Consider the following 13,726-nt stretch of genomic DNA (forward strand, 5'->3'; position numbering starts at 1 on the left):
CAGTATATAAAATTTGTATAAAGGGGTTGTCGTGGGCACATACATAATACATTCAATGTTCAATGTCTTTCCAACAAATTAAGAAATCAGTATTGAACAAGATATTGCAGCAAAAGTTACTTATGAAGAACTGGAATATAATGATATCTTGGAGACAAATATTAAGTCATCTTTTCCCAGCTATTAATTAATAAAGGATATTCAACAGCTGTAAAAAAAAAAATAAGTCGGGTCTTCATGACTCAGGTACAACGGAATTTATTTTTATTTAATTAAAATAAAGAGTATTTTGTTTCGTTACAAGCTAATCGGGCCTTTATTGCTCAGGTGAGCAATTTGGCCTCTGGGTTTCTATGTGTTAATCGGGAAATCCGGAAAAAAAAATTACGTTCTCAACTCCACATTTACATTGCACATGCGCACTTCTGACCCACGAAAAAGCGTCGAAAATGGCGGAATCTTTGAGGCGACTTGTGAACATCGGTACATTTACTGTACTCCAGGAGAAACTAGAGCGATGGCTGGACAATTACTACGTAAGTAAAGGATATTTACACGTATATTCAGTAGAATGCAATCACAAAATATGCCATCTTCACTTGCAAAATTTTAGCAAATCGTGTTCAATCTTTTCGTTCATGTCTGGACTCGGTTGCTAAGGTTTACGGACACCTGCACTAGTCATGTATCGTGAAAGTCAAATGAAAAATTCATATGTCAGATGAAAAAATCATAGTCTGAAAGGCATGGAAGCGTTATATTTCGAGAAAACTTCGTAATTTTAAGGAAATATCAATGTTTTCATCTTTTAAAGCTCCACAATCATAAGTGATAATCAAATGGACCCGTTTTAAAGATTTTGTCAATTCAATAGTTTATGTATATTTTTGATGAGTTTATTTAAACACAAAGTTAATATAACTAGCTTAATTAATTCATATTTGTTGACTTGTATTGTACAATTGTTTGCATGTTAACTTGCTTTGTATAGACATATTGGTCTCCCATTTTAAAGATATGATTACATTGCAACAAAGCAATCAATTGTCAGCAGTAGCCAGCTATTACCCCACTCAGACTACTGAAGTATAGGTGTCATGCACTTCTAAATAACCTGATTGTTTACCTAGTGTCATAAACCAACATACACAAACTTGTTGTTAGAATCAAAAGCTGTCATTGTACATGTTTATACTGTCCCACTCTTCTTTTATTACCTGTTCAAAAGGCTAATTGTGAGTCAGACTTTCATACCTTCATTATTTACATGCTCAAATATCATGGAAGATTTGATACTTGCATCAGTCATAATTGGAATGCTAATTGACTATGCATGCAGAGTGACACAAATTATTGAAGTCAACATGTAGATAGAGGTTCAAATTCATTTATTAAGTTTCTCTCTTTTTTACTTTTATAAGACTTTTAAAATTATTAATTAACTTTTAAGTTTATGGTCAAATTCTGACTGAAGTCTTTTTTGATAATCTTGGGGCAAGGTTTCTTAATTCTTGTTTTTCTTGATGTTGTGATTGGCAATGCACCTTTATTCATGAGAGAATATGCACTGTACATAAAGATGAAAAAGATTAATCATGAATGAATCACTGATTAAATCACTTTTATAAAAAAAAAATGTCTTTAACACTAAATAATGTAACGGTTAAACCTTTCCTTTAATGGTATTTCAAGTGTATACAGGTAAAAATGTCAGCAACCTTTAATAAATTTTGGTCCTTTCTGAATGAGATAAAACCAACCCTAATTGATGGGGGAAACCTTTTTGTTGATAAATGTACCGAGTATTTACACTCCTTTAAATATTGTGACGTTAAACTAGCAGGAATTTAAACACTTTTGGCCTAATCTTGATGTCAATAAACATAATCTTTGGTCTATGTAAACGTCAGTGAATATTCGTAATCAGAATTCCTTTGATAGTGAACTAGTATTGGTGTGTATTCCCGCCATTGAGCTGGAATTTGCATGCCTCAGCAAGTTCCGGCTTCTCACAGGACATTTAAATGTTTGTACAAGTTTGAACTAGAATATAGTAGGTAAAATTACATGCCATTTAATTTTAGCCAAGCCTGTGTAGGGCAATTCTTTTAATGAATGCTTCATATGACACTGCAAGAAAAAAAATCAATGAATAGTACCTCAGGCTTACTGGTTATTTGGTGTCAGTAATGTGCTTGTTGACAATAGATGTACATTGTACAATTCATTTGGTCTTTTGAAATCTATCCTGCTTTTATAGAAATGAACAATTAATACATTCTTCAGTATAAATGATTGAAAGCCAAATAAGATTTTGTAAGTGAGTTTTTTACACTGTGCAAATTACTATGGTTGTTGGTTGTTTTTTTTGTAATAAAAACATGGGCAGTTTAGAAATTTTATTTTTAGGTGTTTATTTTTTAAGTTTTTGTTTTAAATATGGAGTTCTTTATACATGTATTAAATGTTTAATGATGTACAACTGTATAATGCACATAAACTTTAAAGATGTTTAGTAAGTGTATACAATCTACATACACATGCTGAATATCTATTTGTTTTAACGAACCATTCAAGTTTAGATTCTGGACTTTGTGAACTCTTAATACAGTAAAACACAATTAAAGCAAATATGCCTATAATGAATAGACGCTTACAGCGAAGTGATTTTTGTTCCCCCTGACTATATAACATGTTGTAAATTTGACGGATATAACAAATTTTGGTTATAACGAAGCAAAATCACCCATCCCTGGCACTTCGTTATAACCGTGTTTTACTGTATATGACTGTATGCCTTTTTTCATTGATTAAAGCTGATTACAGCCTGCTACTATTAAAACAATTAATGTCAAGTAAAATCAATTTGCACTCGGTACATCAGTCTCATCTATTTTTCATTGAAAATAAAAGGCTAGTTACTATGGGACAAACTAGTTTGATAAAGTATTGCAGATTACATAGAATACAGGTAGATTTAGTATGGCAAGATCCACATTTTATTGAAACTTTCAAGCTAAACACTAAACTCTGGTTCAAGCCAGGTGCAAGGATCTGGAATTAATCTGCAGAGCACATTGAACCATTTTAAAGGCATTGAACCAATCTAAATTAAAAATGCTAGGCACAAGATTATATAGACTACTTGCTACAATTTTTTATGCATTTGCAGTTTCTTTATTGCTATCAGGTTAGCTGCAAATGTAAAACTGAAAAGGGAAATCAATTTAGATTAAGTTTGCCCTGCTAATATTAATGGAAGGGGATATATCATTCACTATGTGTATAGTATTTTTTCTTGCAAACCTATTAGTTTGCTTTGCAGGTATTTCAATATCCATCTATTGAAAAGAATCCTAGCACAATATTGATACAAACAATCAAACCATTCTATATGATATATATATATACTGCATGGACAGTGGACAAGTTTCATGTATTGAAAGAAGTGTATTCAAATGTTTCCTGCTGTACTTATTGCATGTATGGACCCATTGATTGTTCATTTGAATTATTTATTTTGTAGATAAATACATGTGATCAAAATGTAGCCAGGTGCTGTGAAATAATAGAACTCAATGCCAAAGTTCAAGGACAGCTGTTCAAACTCCTACAGGTCACTGCTGAGTCAGGTAATGTCAAAGAACTTAGCATTTGAAATTAAACTGGAAAATCCTGAAGTAAAATTGTTCATTTGTTAAAAATGTATACATGTATTTTGAACAAGTACCAGCTGTAGCACTATAGCTTTGGTAATGAAAATGGATTTTGCATAGTTTAGAAAATTATTTAAAATTATTACCTGATCCACAAATTTGCATATTTTATTCTTGATAGCAGTAAGCAGGTCACAATGTTTCCAAAAAAGGGTTTTTTAAAACAGTTGATATCAGTATGCTTACACAATAATCGTGGATTTAAAAAAAAAAAAAATTGGGAGGATTCCCTTTTAGTTATTTTTACTGTTGGAAACTGTGGATCCCGTATTTAGTCTAATTTAGACAGAATGATGGTCCAACTTACACGTATTGATATAAATTGTATTAATGAATCAGAATAAAATCATTGCATGGTGCTGACAGAGGAATAATTACAGATATAAAATGCAAAGTGGTCAAGATCAGATCTGTGTTTCTAGCATATCTCAACTTGATATTCCTTTCCCTTATTTTGCTGGTTTGAGTTATGGAAGTGCATAGATAAGAGAAAAAGAGGCAAACAGGGTGTACTGGGGATAATGGTGTTTGTTGATTTCATAACCTGAACAGTCTATCTGATCTTGAGTGTCATACTTTGTTCAGTGATAAATCAGATTCCACAGGGTGTGCAAATATGTCTCATAGTTACCATTAGAGGGGAGAGAAAGGGTAAACCCGGCCCTTCTTTCAGGGATATTGAAACTGAAATCTACTCATAAAAATGTTGTGTATTTCAATTTAGTGTTGACAGTTTGCCAAATGTTTTGCACAAAATGATTACCTGGTAAATTATGCTTGACTTTAGTCTAAATTAAATATAATTATAACATAAGTAAATATCGTTGGATTTGGACCAAAACAGTTAATTAGCTGAGCTGTAATCTGATTATAACCTTCGATCGTTCTGTCCACTAGACTCCACTTGTCCGTTCATTGTCCCATTTCTACGAGTTTATACAACCGCTACCTGCCTGAACTTTCTATCTAATTGTGTTCTGTCTGTCATGCAGTAAAATGATCCTGAAAGGGAGCTTTTATTTCCATGAATAGCTATTATGCCAGTGCACAATGCTTGAAACTCTTTTGATACTTTATGTCAATATAATGTGAAACTTGTATGCAGAAATTCATATTTTATCTTGGCTTCTCCTTCTGGAAAAATGAACAATTTGCTTATCATGCAAAAACACTATAGTATGTAACATGCAACAGGCAGGTTAATTCCATTAGAATTTATTTTGTAAAAATTCCCCTTACTTTTTCAAAAAGATTAAAGAACATGTTTTGCCACACTATGCTCTTTTTGTGTTGTTGAATGGGCCTATGCAGACTTCAATTTACACATATCATATATTGTTTATAAATATGTCAATGAATGTGATTTCAATTTTTACAATTTTTATATGTGCAAGTTTATAAGGGAAAGCAATATAATACAGATAACACTTTAGGATTATTCAAAATATTGGTAATTATTTTTATCCTTATTTTATAATCACATGAGCAAATATATGAGATTATACTGAAGAATATTAAATTTTGGGCTTGTATTTCAGTGAAATGTCTTTATTAATTAAAAAAAAGTGAAAGGGGAAGGGCATTATCAAATGTTACCATCAAATTCATGGAATTAATATCATTATAAAAATTTGTTTAAATCTGATTGCCTGTGGTGTGTTTTAGGTGGCATGTATGGAGGGGCCAGTATCATCAAGTCCCGCCTCTTGCCGTTCCTGGGTCAGAATTTCTTCACCTCGGGAGGGTCAGTCACCGCCGATACAAGCCTCAGTGTCCTCGCTGAGGCAGCTGCCAAGAACCGTGAAATTGACGACCTGCAGGACATGTACGAGACCTCACTCAACGAACTGGAGGCAGACCTCAAGGACAAGGAAGCAGAGAACCAGGACCTCAGAGATGAGTATGTGCCTCAGTAACAAAGGTCCTCACGGAAGTGTTGTATGTGCCTGCAAATAACCTTTTATATGCCAATAAGGTGATGAGAGGTAGTTCAGGGGAAGGGAAATACAACATAGGCCAAAGGGATTAAGTTACGGTTCAAAGAATTTAAAGTAAATATGATTAGGGTTTGCAAAATATGGAAATATTTTAAATTGTGCAGTGAATTTTCAGTATTATGTATAAAATGGTAGGTGAAAGAGTTGATGATGGATTCCAGATCTGAAATCTGCTTGCAAAAGTATATGATCAGTTCAAAGATTCATGAATTGATCCTCTTAATTATTATTATGTTATTGATTAGAAAGATAGGGAGTGCAATAGAAACATAAAAGCAACATCAAAATAATTTCAACACAGACAATTGTTACTTACAAGCATCATATACATAAAAAATTCCTTGTACCAAAGCCGATCCTAGGGAAAAAAATATATTGGATATGTACGGTACATGAGGTTCATGTAAGAGATACATGTATAAACAGGAGGTTAGAAGGAGGTGTGTACTGGGGTTACAGATGAATGTTTTCTGATAAATTTGATACCTTTACAGACTTCTTGACGCAAAGACTGAATTAGACCGCAGCACTCGTACATCAACCAGCGACAAGATATTCCTCGAAAATGAGAACCGAGATCTTCGCAGAAAGTAAGAGTCTTTAATTGTTTGTTTGTCTTTACACAGATTATTGGAGGCAAAAGATAATCTCAATAGGAGTCTAAGGGAGTCCACTAGCAACAAAATGCTAGGAGAGGTTGAAGTCCGAGAACTACGCAGAAAGTAAGAGCCTGATCAAAGCGGCGAACCCTATAGCGCTCTTACGCCTCCATCTCATATTATCATAATTTAATCTTCTCATTTTTTTTTTGTTTAATTTTTAAAAATAGATACTTTGTATATTCCAAACCCTCCATATGCTGTTTCTGCTACATTGTTTAAAAATATATCGTATATGTATCGTTGAAAGCTTGGTACCAGCATTATTGTGTATCATCCTTGCTTCTCGTGTAACGATCACCTCTACATTACTCGTGTTCTGCAAACATCCGGTGTTGGTTCTCGCTGTTGCTTCATCTCTGTGGGTTTGGTGCACCTAATACCCCCAAAATGCTCTTATGTTTCAGCTTTGTCTGCAAATCCATATATTTATTGTCATTGTACAATTTTAACAGAATCAAAAGTGCTTTCAATGTGTAAGAAAATCCTCTTTGAAATTTGTTTCAATGTTTAAAAGAGTTTGAGAGTTCTTTGTTGTATATATATTAGAAATTATTGTGTTCAAGCTTTACAGTTAATTTAACATTCATTTTATCAAAGTTGAAAAAATAAATAATGATTCAGAATGCAATCAGTATGAAAATTTAACCATAAATTGTTCTCTCATAAATGTTACCGTATTATCTATACATCTGATTTATTCAGTTGTTGGAACTTTGTTAATTTATTATCTCCCCTATATATATTCACCCATGTATATCAATAAGAACAAAAGTTTTAACAAGTTCCTAAAGATGTGTGGCATTTTCTTTTTGACATTCATTTGTGTAGACTAGCATTAGCGGAAGATGAAGTGCGAACATTGCGATCAAAAGCGGGCATGATGACCGATTACGAAACTCAGATTCGTCACTTACGTGACGATATCGCTCTTCTGACGGCCCGCCGAGATTCCCTGTATCGGTCCACTTCCAGCTTCGCTAAGGACGACAGTATTTTGTCCTCCACTATTCGGGAGGAGAAGAAGCCTGGGTAAGGTGTCGGAGCGACACATCGCTTGGCTTAGCTTCACTGACCCTTAGCTTCACTGACCCTTAGCTTCACACACTTGTAGTCTAACATCTGGTGATGGAAAAATGTCTCTTTAATTTTTGTCTGCATAAACTGCTTTCTTTTTTTTATAACTGCAAAATCATCTTCTTTTTTTTAAATTTATATCTGTTGTAGTTTTAATATTGTAATTTTATATACTCAGAGTTCAGACTGTTTTCTCTAATCTTTCTGTATTTGAATGAAAGAAATAAGGTTATTTCACAGTTGGAGAAAAAATCTTGGGTCTAACACAAACATTTACTAAGATATCAGAGATAAAACAGAGCTTGTCATACTAATGAAAAACAACAGGGCATGCTTTAGTTTGTACCAAATCTCAGATAGTCACACAACTATGGAGTGTCATGTCAATAGGAAGGAGTTATATGACTTCCTTATGTTGAATAAAAGATACCATATTTCATATTTATATGTCAGATTTTGAAAAAACTAAATTTTAGATATTTACAATCAAGGTTGAGATTTAGCCAGTTTAGAAAATAAGTTGCAAGTTTACATCTAACATTGAGAAAAGGGGCATTGATGATGACAAATGTTTCTAATCAATTAACAACTTACACTGATTGGTGGATAAGGGAAGGTTTGCCTGGTGTGGATATATGAAACATAATTCTACCAAAAGTTGGGGCAAGGGTAGGGTGGACAAATTTGTGAAATTTTCTTATTTCTCTTTGTGCTTACAAAACATGTATTCAATTCCTTGAAGAAATCAAATTATTTCTTGGTATTGTCTGAGATTGCAACAGATTAAAACACAAGTTACTCTCTTTATTATTTTTCAATGTTTAATTAGCAAACTTAAGATTTTTTCTTTGTTGAATTCTTTTCTCAAGAAGAGAAAGTTAACAGTTTTAATGAAAAATGTTTAATCAGCAAATTTTTTTTTGCATTTATGAAATTTTATGTCTGAATTCCTCACATAATAAAAAAAATATGAAAACATTATTATGATATTCAATACAAATGCAGTTAAAGTATACTGAATTAAGGGGACATTTTTCACATGCCTAGTAGTATTAGTTCACTGGAGTTCCACACTGTCAACAGACCACAGTAGAGGAGGAGCGTCATTAGTCACCCACCCCAGCAGTTACAAACCCCACCCCCTATTATAAACCCCTTCCTATATGTCACTGTTCTTCTCCAGGCTAGCTGATGCCCAGGACGAAATTCACAAACTGCGCTCTAAGGCAGGTCTGGTTGATGATTATGAGAGACAGGTTAGAAACCTGAGGGATGAGCTGTCCCTAGCCTCCACCAAAAAGAGCTATCTGGACAAGTAAGTGGCCACTGGGAAAGGGGTACATAGATAGCAAGTCAGGATTTGTTATACCCTGGTACAAATATTTTATTGTAAGATCCATGCAAAACTTAAAACATCAGATGACTTACCATGTCAGACTTGGAGATGGGTCTGGACAAGAAATTACATAGAGGTAAGTAAAAGGCATCTATTGAAATCTTGATGATGGCAGCTTCCAGCAAAGTCAAAAATCGGAGAATATTCATTTTATCGTAACACACCGTTATCTTTTTTTTTTTTTTTTATAAATGTTTTATTTTGGTTGCATTTTTCTTTCAAATTTGTTATGTACTACAGTTTTAAATGTATGTGTGTAAGTGTGATGTACAGGTAATTCTTCAAATCTATTGAAAATTCATGTCATATAAATCAATGTAGTAGATAGAAAAAGATGTGATCACGTTTTTGACTCCTCCTTAGTATGAAGTGTTCACTAAAAAATATATAGCCGGTAGGTAATTAGAACAGTAGAAAACTTGTTATTAGTGACTCTATAAACCCTGGGTAGCAGTAGAGATGATTAGAGACCAGGTAATGTATGATGCTCTCTACCCTCAATGGCCAACTGCTTGTATTGTGGCCCGAGTGCTAGAGTTCCTTATGTGTGTGTGTCACTGTGAGTCTTTTATCCACAGTTAATAGAGAGCATGATAAAGAAAATTATAGCACAGATCACAAAATACTTGAATGCAGTTAAACGAACCTAATGAATCACCACTTATTGATCTGCATGACTTTCACCAATGTAAAGGAAAACACATGTACCAATATATATGGAGATTTTAAAACATGTATAATGAAGAAACAACTGGTAACTGAACTCATTATTTAATCACTAAATCAAATGAAATTATTGAATATATCTCAAAGTTTTCAAACTTTGTTTTTATATTTAAAAAAAAAAAATGTTTAGAATTTAAAAGAAACTGAATTTTATTGGCTTGGGAGTTAAAAACAGTTGCGATGTGAATTTCAGTGACGTGTACAGCTCCCTTGGTTCCTACCGCTACACCCCCCGGGTTGGATCCCCCCTCTCCATTGATGACCCAGTACAGCGTGTCAGGCAGCAAAACTACATCTCCCGCTGGAACGACATGTTCTCTCAGGACCGTCTAGATGCGATGGACACCCTTCGCAGATACTCGGATGATTACGAAAACAATCAAAGAATCATCTTCTTAGCTATTCAGGTCTGTTAGATGATCAATTGTCAACTGAAATTATGGAACTGTTCCATATGTATGTTGACTTGTTCTAATATTTTGGAAATGTGTGTTAATTGTAGGAAGCCTTCAGTGTAGCTAAGCTGGCTTTCCGTCAGTTTAAGATGAAGGTTCGGGCTAACCTGGCAGCAACTCACATTGGCCCTGAAACCCTGGAGGAGGCGGTACAGGATTACATCAACCGTAACACTGACCTCTGTGACCTCACCGGAATGGTAGCTGTAAGTAAACTGTGTCTAGTATACAGTTCATAGATCAGTCTATAACATTACTGGAGGTTCTTTAATACAACATGTTATTTTTTCTATAGCTTACTGATTTAATTTGATTCATACATCAGTCTTACTGCATTGTAAAAGGTTTTTGCTATACGACATGTTGATTTTTAATTTAGGATGTTATTCGGGCTCTGAACCGTAGCCCCAAGGTCTTCCTTCCACCAGACGCAACCTTCTCCATTGTCCAGCCATTCATTCGCGAGTCCTGCAAACTCGCCTGGAACATGAGTGCTCTGGCTCACCCTCTGGACATCGCTGTAGCAACAGATGCTGAGCTCTTTGACAACAACAAGTGAGAACTCGCTCAATATAGTAAAAAAAAAAATTGTCATGAAACAGTTTTTGTGTAAAATTATCTGATTTTCTATAAAATATTTAACATTTAAGTAAGTTTTTTCCTATGAAACACATGTAATGTGACAAAATAAAAATGTTTTGAAAGATTAGTTTTTTACAGACAGATTTTGTAATATGAGCCCTGTTTAGGAATTTGTTCGCTACTATTATTTATATGTATGTCTTTGTGGTCACTTTAAGGTACCGCCGTAGCTACGACTCTGAGTACACAGCACCACTTGTGAACCACCACATCTGGCCAGCCCTGATGCAGGGGGCCAAGGTCCTGATGAAGGGAGAGGCCTGCACCCGCAGGGGAGCTTCTCTGGTGAGTGAGGGCAGAAAATTACTCTGGAGAAAATAAATTCCTTTTATCCATACAGTGTATTAGTTATGTATAATAATTTTCCATAAGTTTATATAAGGATTTTGCAGGCACAGAAATTCAAATTGTTTTCTAGCTGAAAATTTTGTTTTACCAGTAGTCATATTCATGACATGATGTTTTACAGTATTATACATTAGAAATTTTTCATAAGACAAAAGACTGAATTTAGTTCAGATGTACAGGTATTTACATTCAACTTATTTCTTTTCAAACCTGACTGATGTACACATTCAAGAATCAGAATAAATAAATTTGTTGCAACATTCTATTATTATGGGAATCATTTGGTGACAAAGTGTGTACACCTTGTAACAGTGAATAATTACTTCAGATTGAGGAGATAAAGGTCTGGTAATGTACACCTAGTTGATAGGCTGAAGGGTTTTATGGTTTTATTTGAAGGGAGAATAATGCGGTAGATTTACAGTGCTTATGGGACATATTGCTTCCACTTGCATTCAGGTGGTGCAGGGCTTTTACAGCACTTTCTTTAGATGAGTAATGTCCTACAAGTCAAAATTGTATAAATAGAACAAACTTTACAGAGTTGCTGTTGGAATTGCAAACTGTAAACCTTGATATATTTAATGTCATCGAAGTTTTTTCTAGTTTAAAAAATATGAATCACAAAAATATAATCACAATGCAAACACTTTATAAATTGGTATAAAGATGGTTCCATTTCATTTGATAGTGGTTATGGTGTCATTTTTGGTGTAAACGTACATGTGCCTCAATGAGATATTTCAGCTTTAATGAACCTATCTTATGCAAGTTATTCCAAATTTCTCTTTAAAAAAAAATTGGTAAAACTCAGAAAACAGGTGTTAGCTATTCTGTTCTGCTGCTAATAGATAGCTACCTTGATTTTTCTGTGAGGTGCTATTTTTTTTGCAAAATTTTGCTGTTTCATCTCAACCACAAAAAAATTCAATTGTAAAAATATTTTTTATTTAATTTTTATATCTATAAATTCAAAAATTGCTTTTTTGAATCAAATATGCAAAAAAATTGCACCAACAGAAAAAACAACAGTTATATGGTGTGTCCTCCAAAATAATACTCCACTTAATTGAATGTGTTTGTCTGCCTTTTTAGGGTGCCTCTCGCAGAAGCAGGAGCCCCACCAGGTCAGTGAGCCCCTCCCCCAGGCCCCGCTCCAGGTCCCGTTCAGCCAGTCCCTCCCGCCGCATCCGCAGCCGATCCGTTAGTCCAAGCCGGAGTAGGAGTCCGTTTAGCTCTGGTGCTTGGTAATGAGCATCTTGTGCAACGTGCGTGCCTGTAGTGCACATGATCTGGGTCATCTAGGACTTGATGTTTATTTTTAAAAAGTTTAGAACTTTAATTAGATCACCTCATTCATATATGGCTTGCTAATTTCTATTATTTGATCATTGCTTTATTTTGTTTATGAAAATTATTACAGCAGATTTATGATGGTTTTTTTTTTTTTTAAGAATTTCAAAAGAAGCTGAATCAGTGTTTGAGTATAGTTAAGATTTTTGTATACTGATGATTTTGTGTGACTATTAACCTAATTGTAATATCGTTGTCAAGTTATTTATTGTCAATTTAGCTAACGGTTGTAGAATCCATGCACCATTTGTCTAGCTGAAAATTCTGTTTTTCTGTCGCTAAAATCTATAGCAGGAATGAGGTGAATCTTTGCCATCTTTGGAGTTACCACGGTAACAGGGTTACAAAAGTGCAGAACATGGAACCATGGGAGATAACTATGTTTTACCATGTTATCGAATCAAATCCATTGTTGCTGCATCTACTTCTGTGATAAATTTTAACCTAGAATTAACAAATTGATATTTCATACTTTGTGTATTTCTCTTTCTTTGATTTACTCATATTTTGCCCTCTAATATAAGCTTTTAACAAAAGAAATGCTTTATTCTAGCTTTATACTTTCTTGATATAAAATTGTTTTTTGAAAATCACTGTATATAGTCTCTTCTCACTTGTTTTAGTTACCTGTCCAATAAATCTAACACACTTAGCATAAAATGTTATATAACAAATGTTATATAACATTTACAGTGAACATCTACGTTTGGCCAAATTTCATTTCTTTGGGTGTACTGTTTTGGGGAACTGTAATTTTTTTGGTGCTTGTGAAATTTCATATCCATCTCTGCTGTGATATTTTTGAGTTTGAACTATTAAATTAAATAGTTCACTTTTTCCGTCCATTATTTCATGTTTTTGCTATATATTTTATATAATATCATTGCTTAAGGTATGGAGAGTATTTTTGTTGTAGAGACACTTGTTTAGAAGTTTTATCCCTGTAAAAGCAAGTTGTGTATTTTTATTACACCATCAGTATTTTTGACAAGTTGGAACTGCTTGGTTTTAATTTTACAAAATTCTTTTTAATTAAGAATACATTTATCTCTATTTTTTACCAAGGTTTTCTTTTAATAATCTCTCAAGAGAACAAAAAAAAAACAACCCCGTTGAATTTTATAAAGTTAACACCAGGCAAATCATCATTTGGAAGTCTGAAATGAATGTTGACATGAAGAAAGTGAAAGTAGTCAACAAATTCCAACATGTATTTATCTATTACTGTGATCTAATTCGATTGATATGTTTAAGTGTATTTAAATAGTAAATTATGTGTAGTCAAATATATAATAAATTTGTGGAATTGCTTTTGTTTGTTTATTGTGCTACTGCAACCTGACTGCTAAAATTTTGG

At 33.7% G+C, this 13,726-nt stretch overlaps 1 protein-coding gene across 7 annotated transcripts; it reads left to right on the forward strand.

Annotated features, from left to right (window-relative positions):
* Window positions 1-408: 408 nt before the first annotated feature.
* On the forward strand, window positions 409-13,680 carry LOC128191441 (mitochondria-eating protein-like). 7 transcript variants are annotated; one of them, XM_052863498.1, is made up of 12 exons: window positions 409-536; window positions 3,527-3,632; window positions 5,382-5,616; window positions 6,208-6,303; window positions 7,204-7,404; window positions 8,633-8,764; window positions 9,765-9,978; window positions 10,074-10,232; window positions 10,406-10,581; window positions 10,827-10,953; window positions 11,345-11,359; window positions 12,112-13,680. In XM_052863498.1, the coding sequence occupies exons 1-12, from the start codon at window positions 450-452 to the stop codon at window positions 12,265-12,267; spliced, it is 1,704 nt and encodes a 567-aa protein (XP_052719458.1). In that variant the 5' UTR covers window positions 409-449; the 3' UTR covers window positions 12,268-13,680. The 7 variants fall into 7 exon arrangements, with proteins under 7 accessions (XP_052719458.1, XP_052719459.1, XP_052719465.1 ...); XM_052863499.1 differs by lacking the exon at window positions 6,208-6,303 and adding an exon at window positions 6,340-6,435; XM_052863505.1 differs by lacking the exon at window positions 11,345-11,359.
* Window positions 13,681-13,726: the final 46 nt, after the last annotated feature.

The sequence above is a fragment of the Crassostrea angulata genome, chromosome 7 (assembly GCF_025612915.1).
Source record: "Crassostrea angulata isolate pt1a10 chromosome 7, ASM2561291v2, whole genome shotgun sequence".
Taxonomy (NCBI): domain Eukaryota; kingdom Metazoa; phylum Mollusca; class Bivalvia; order Ostreida; family Ostreidae; genus Magallana; species Magallana angulata.

Coding starts and splice junctions, on each gene's coding strand:
- LOC128191441 (XM_052863498.1), top strand. CDS start 450: ATGGCGGAATCTTTGAGGCGACTTGTGAACATCGGTACATTTACTGTA. Junction 6,304..7,203: donor AACCGAGATCTTCGCAGAAA/GTAAGAGTCTTT, acceptor TCATTTGTGTAG/ACTAGCATTAGCGGAAGATG. Junction 10,233..10,405: donor ACCTCACCGGAATGGTAGCT/GTAAGTAAACTG, acceptor TTTTTAATTTAG/GATGTTATTCGGGCTCTGAA.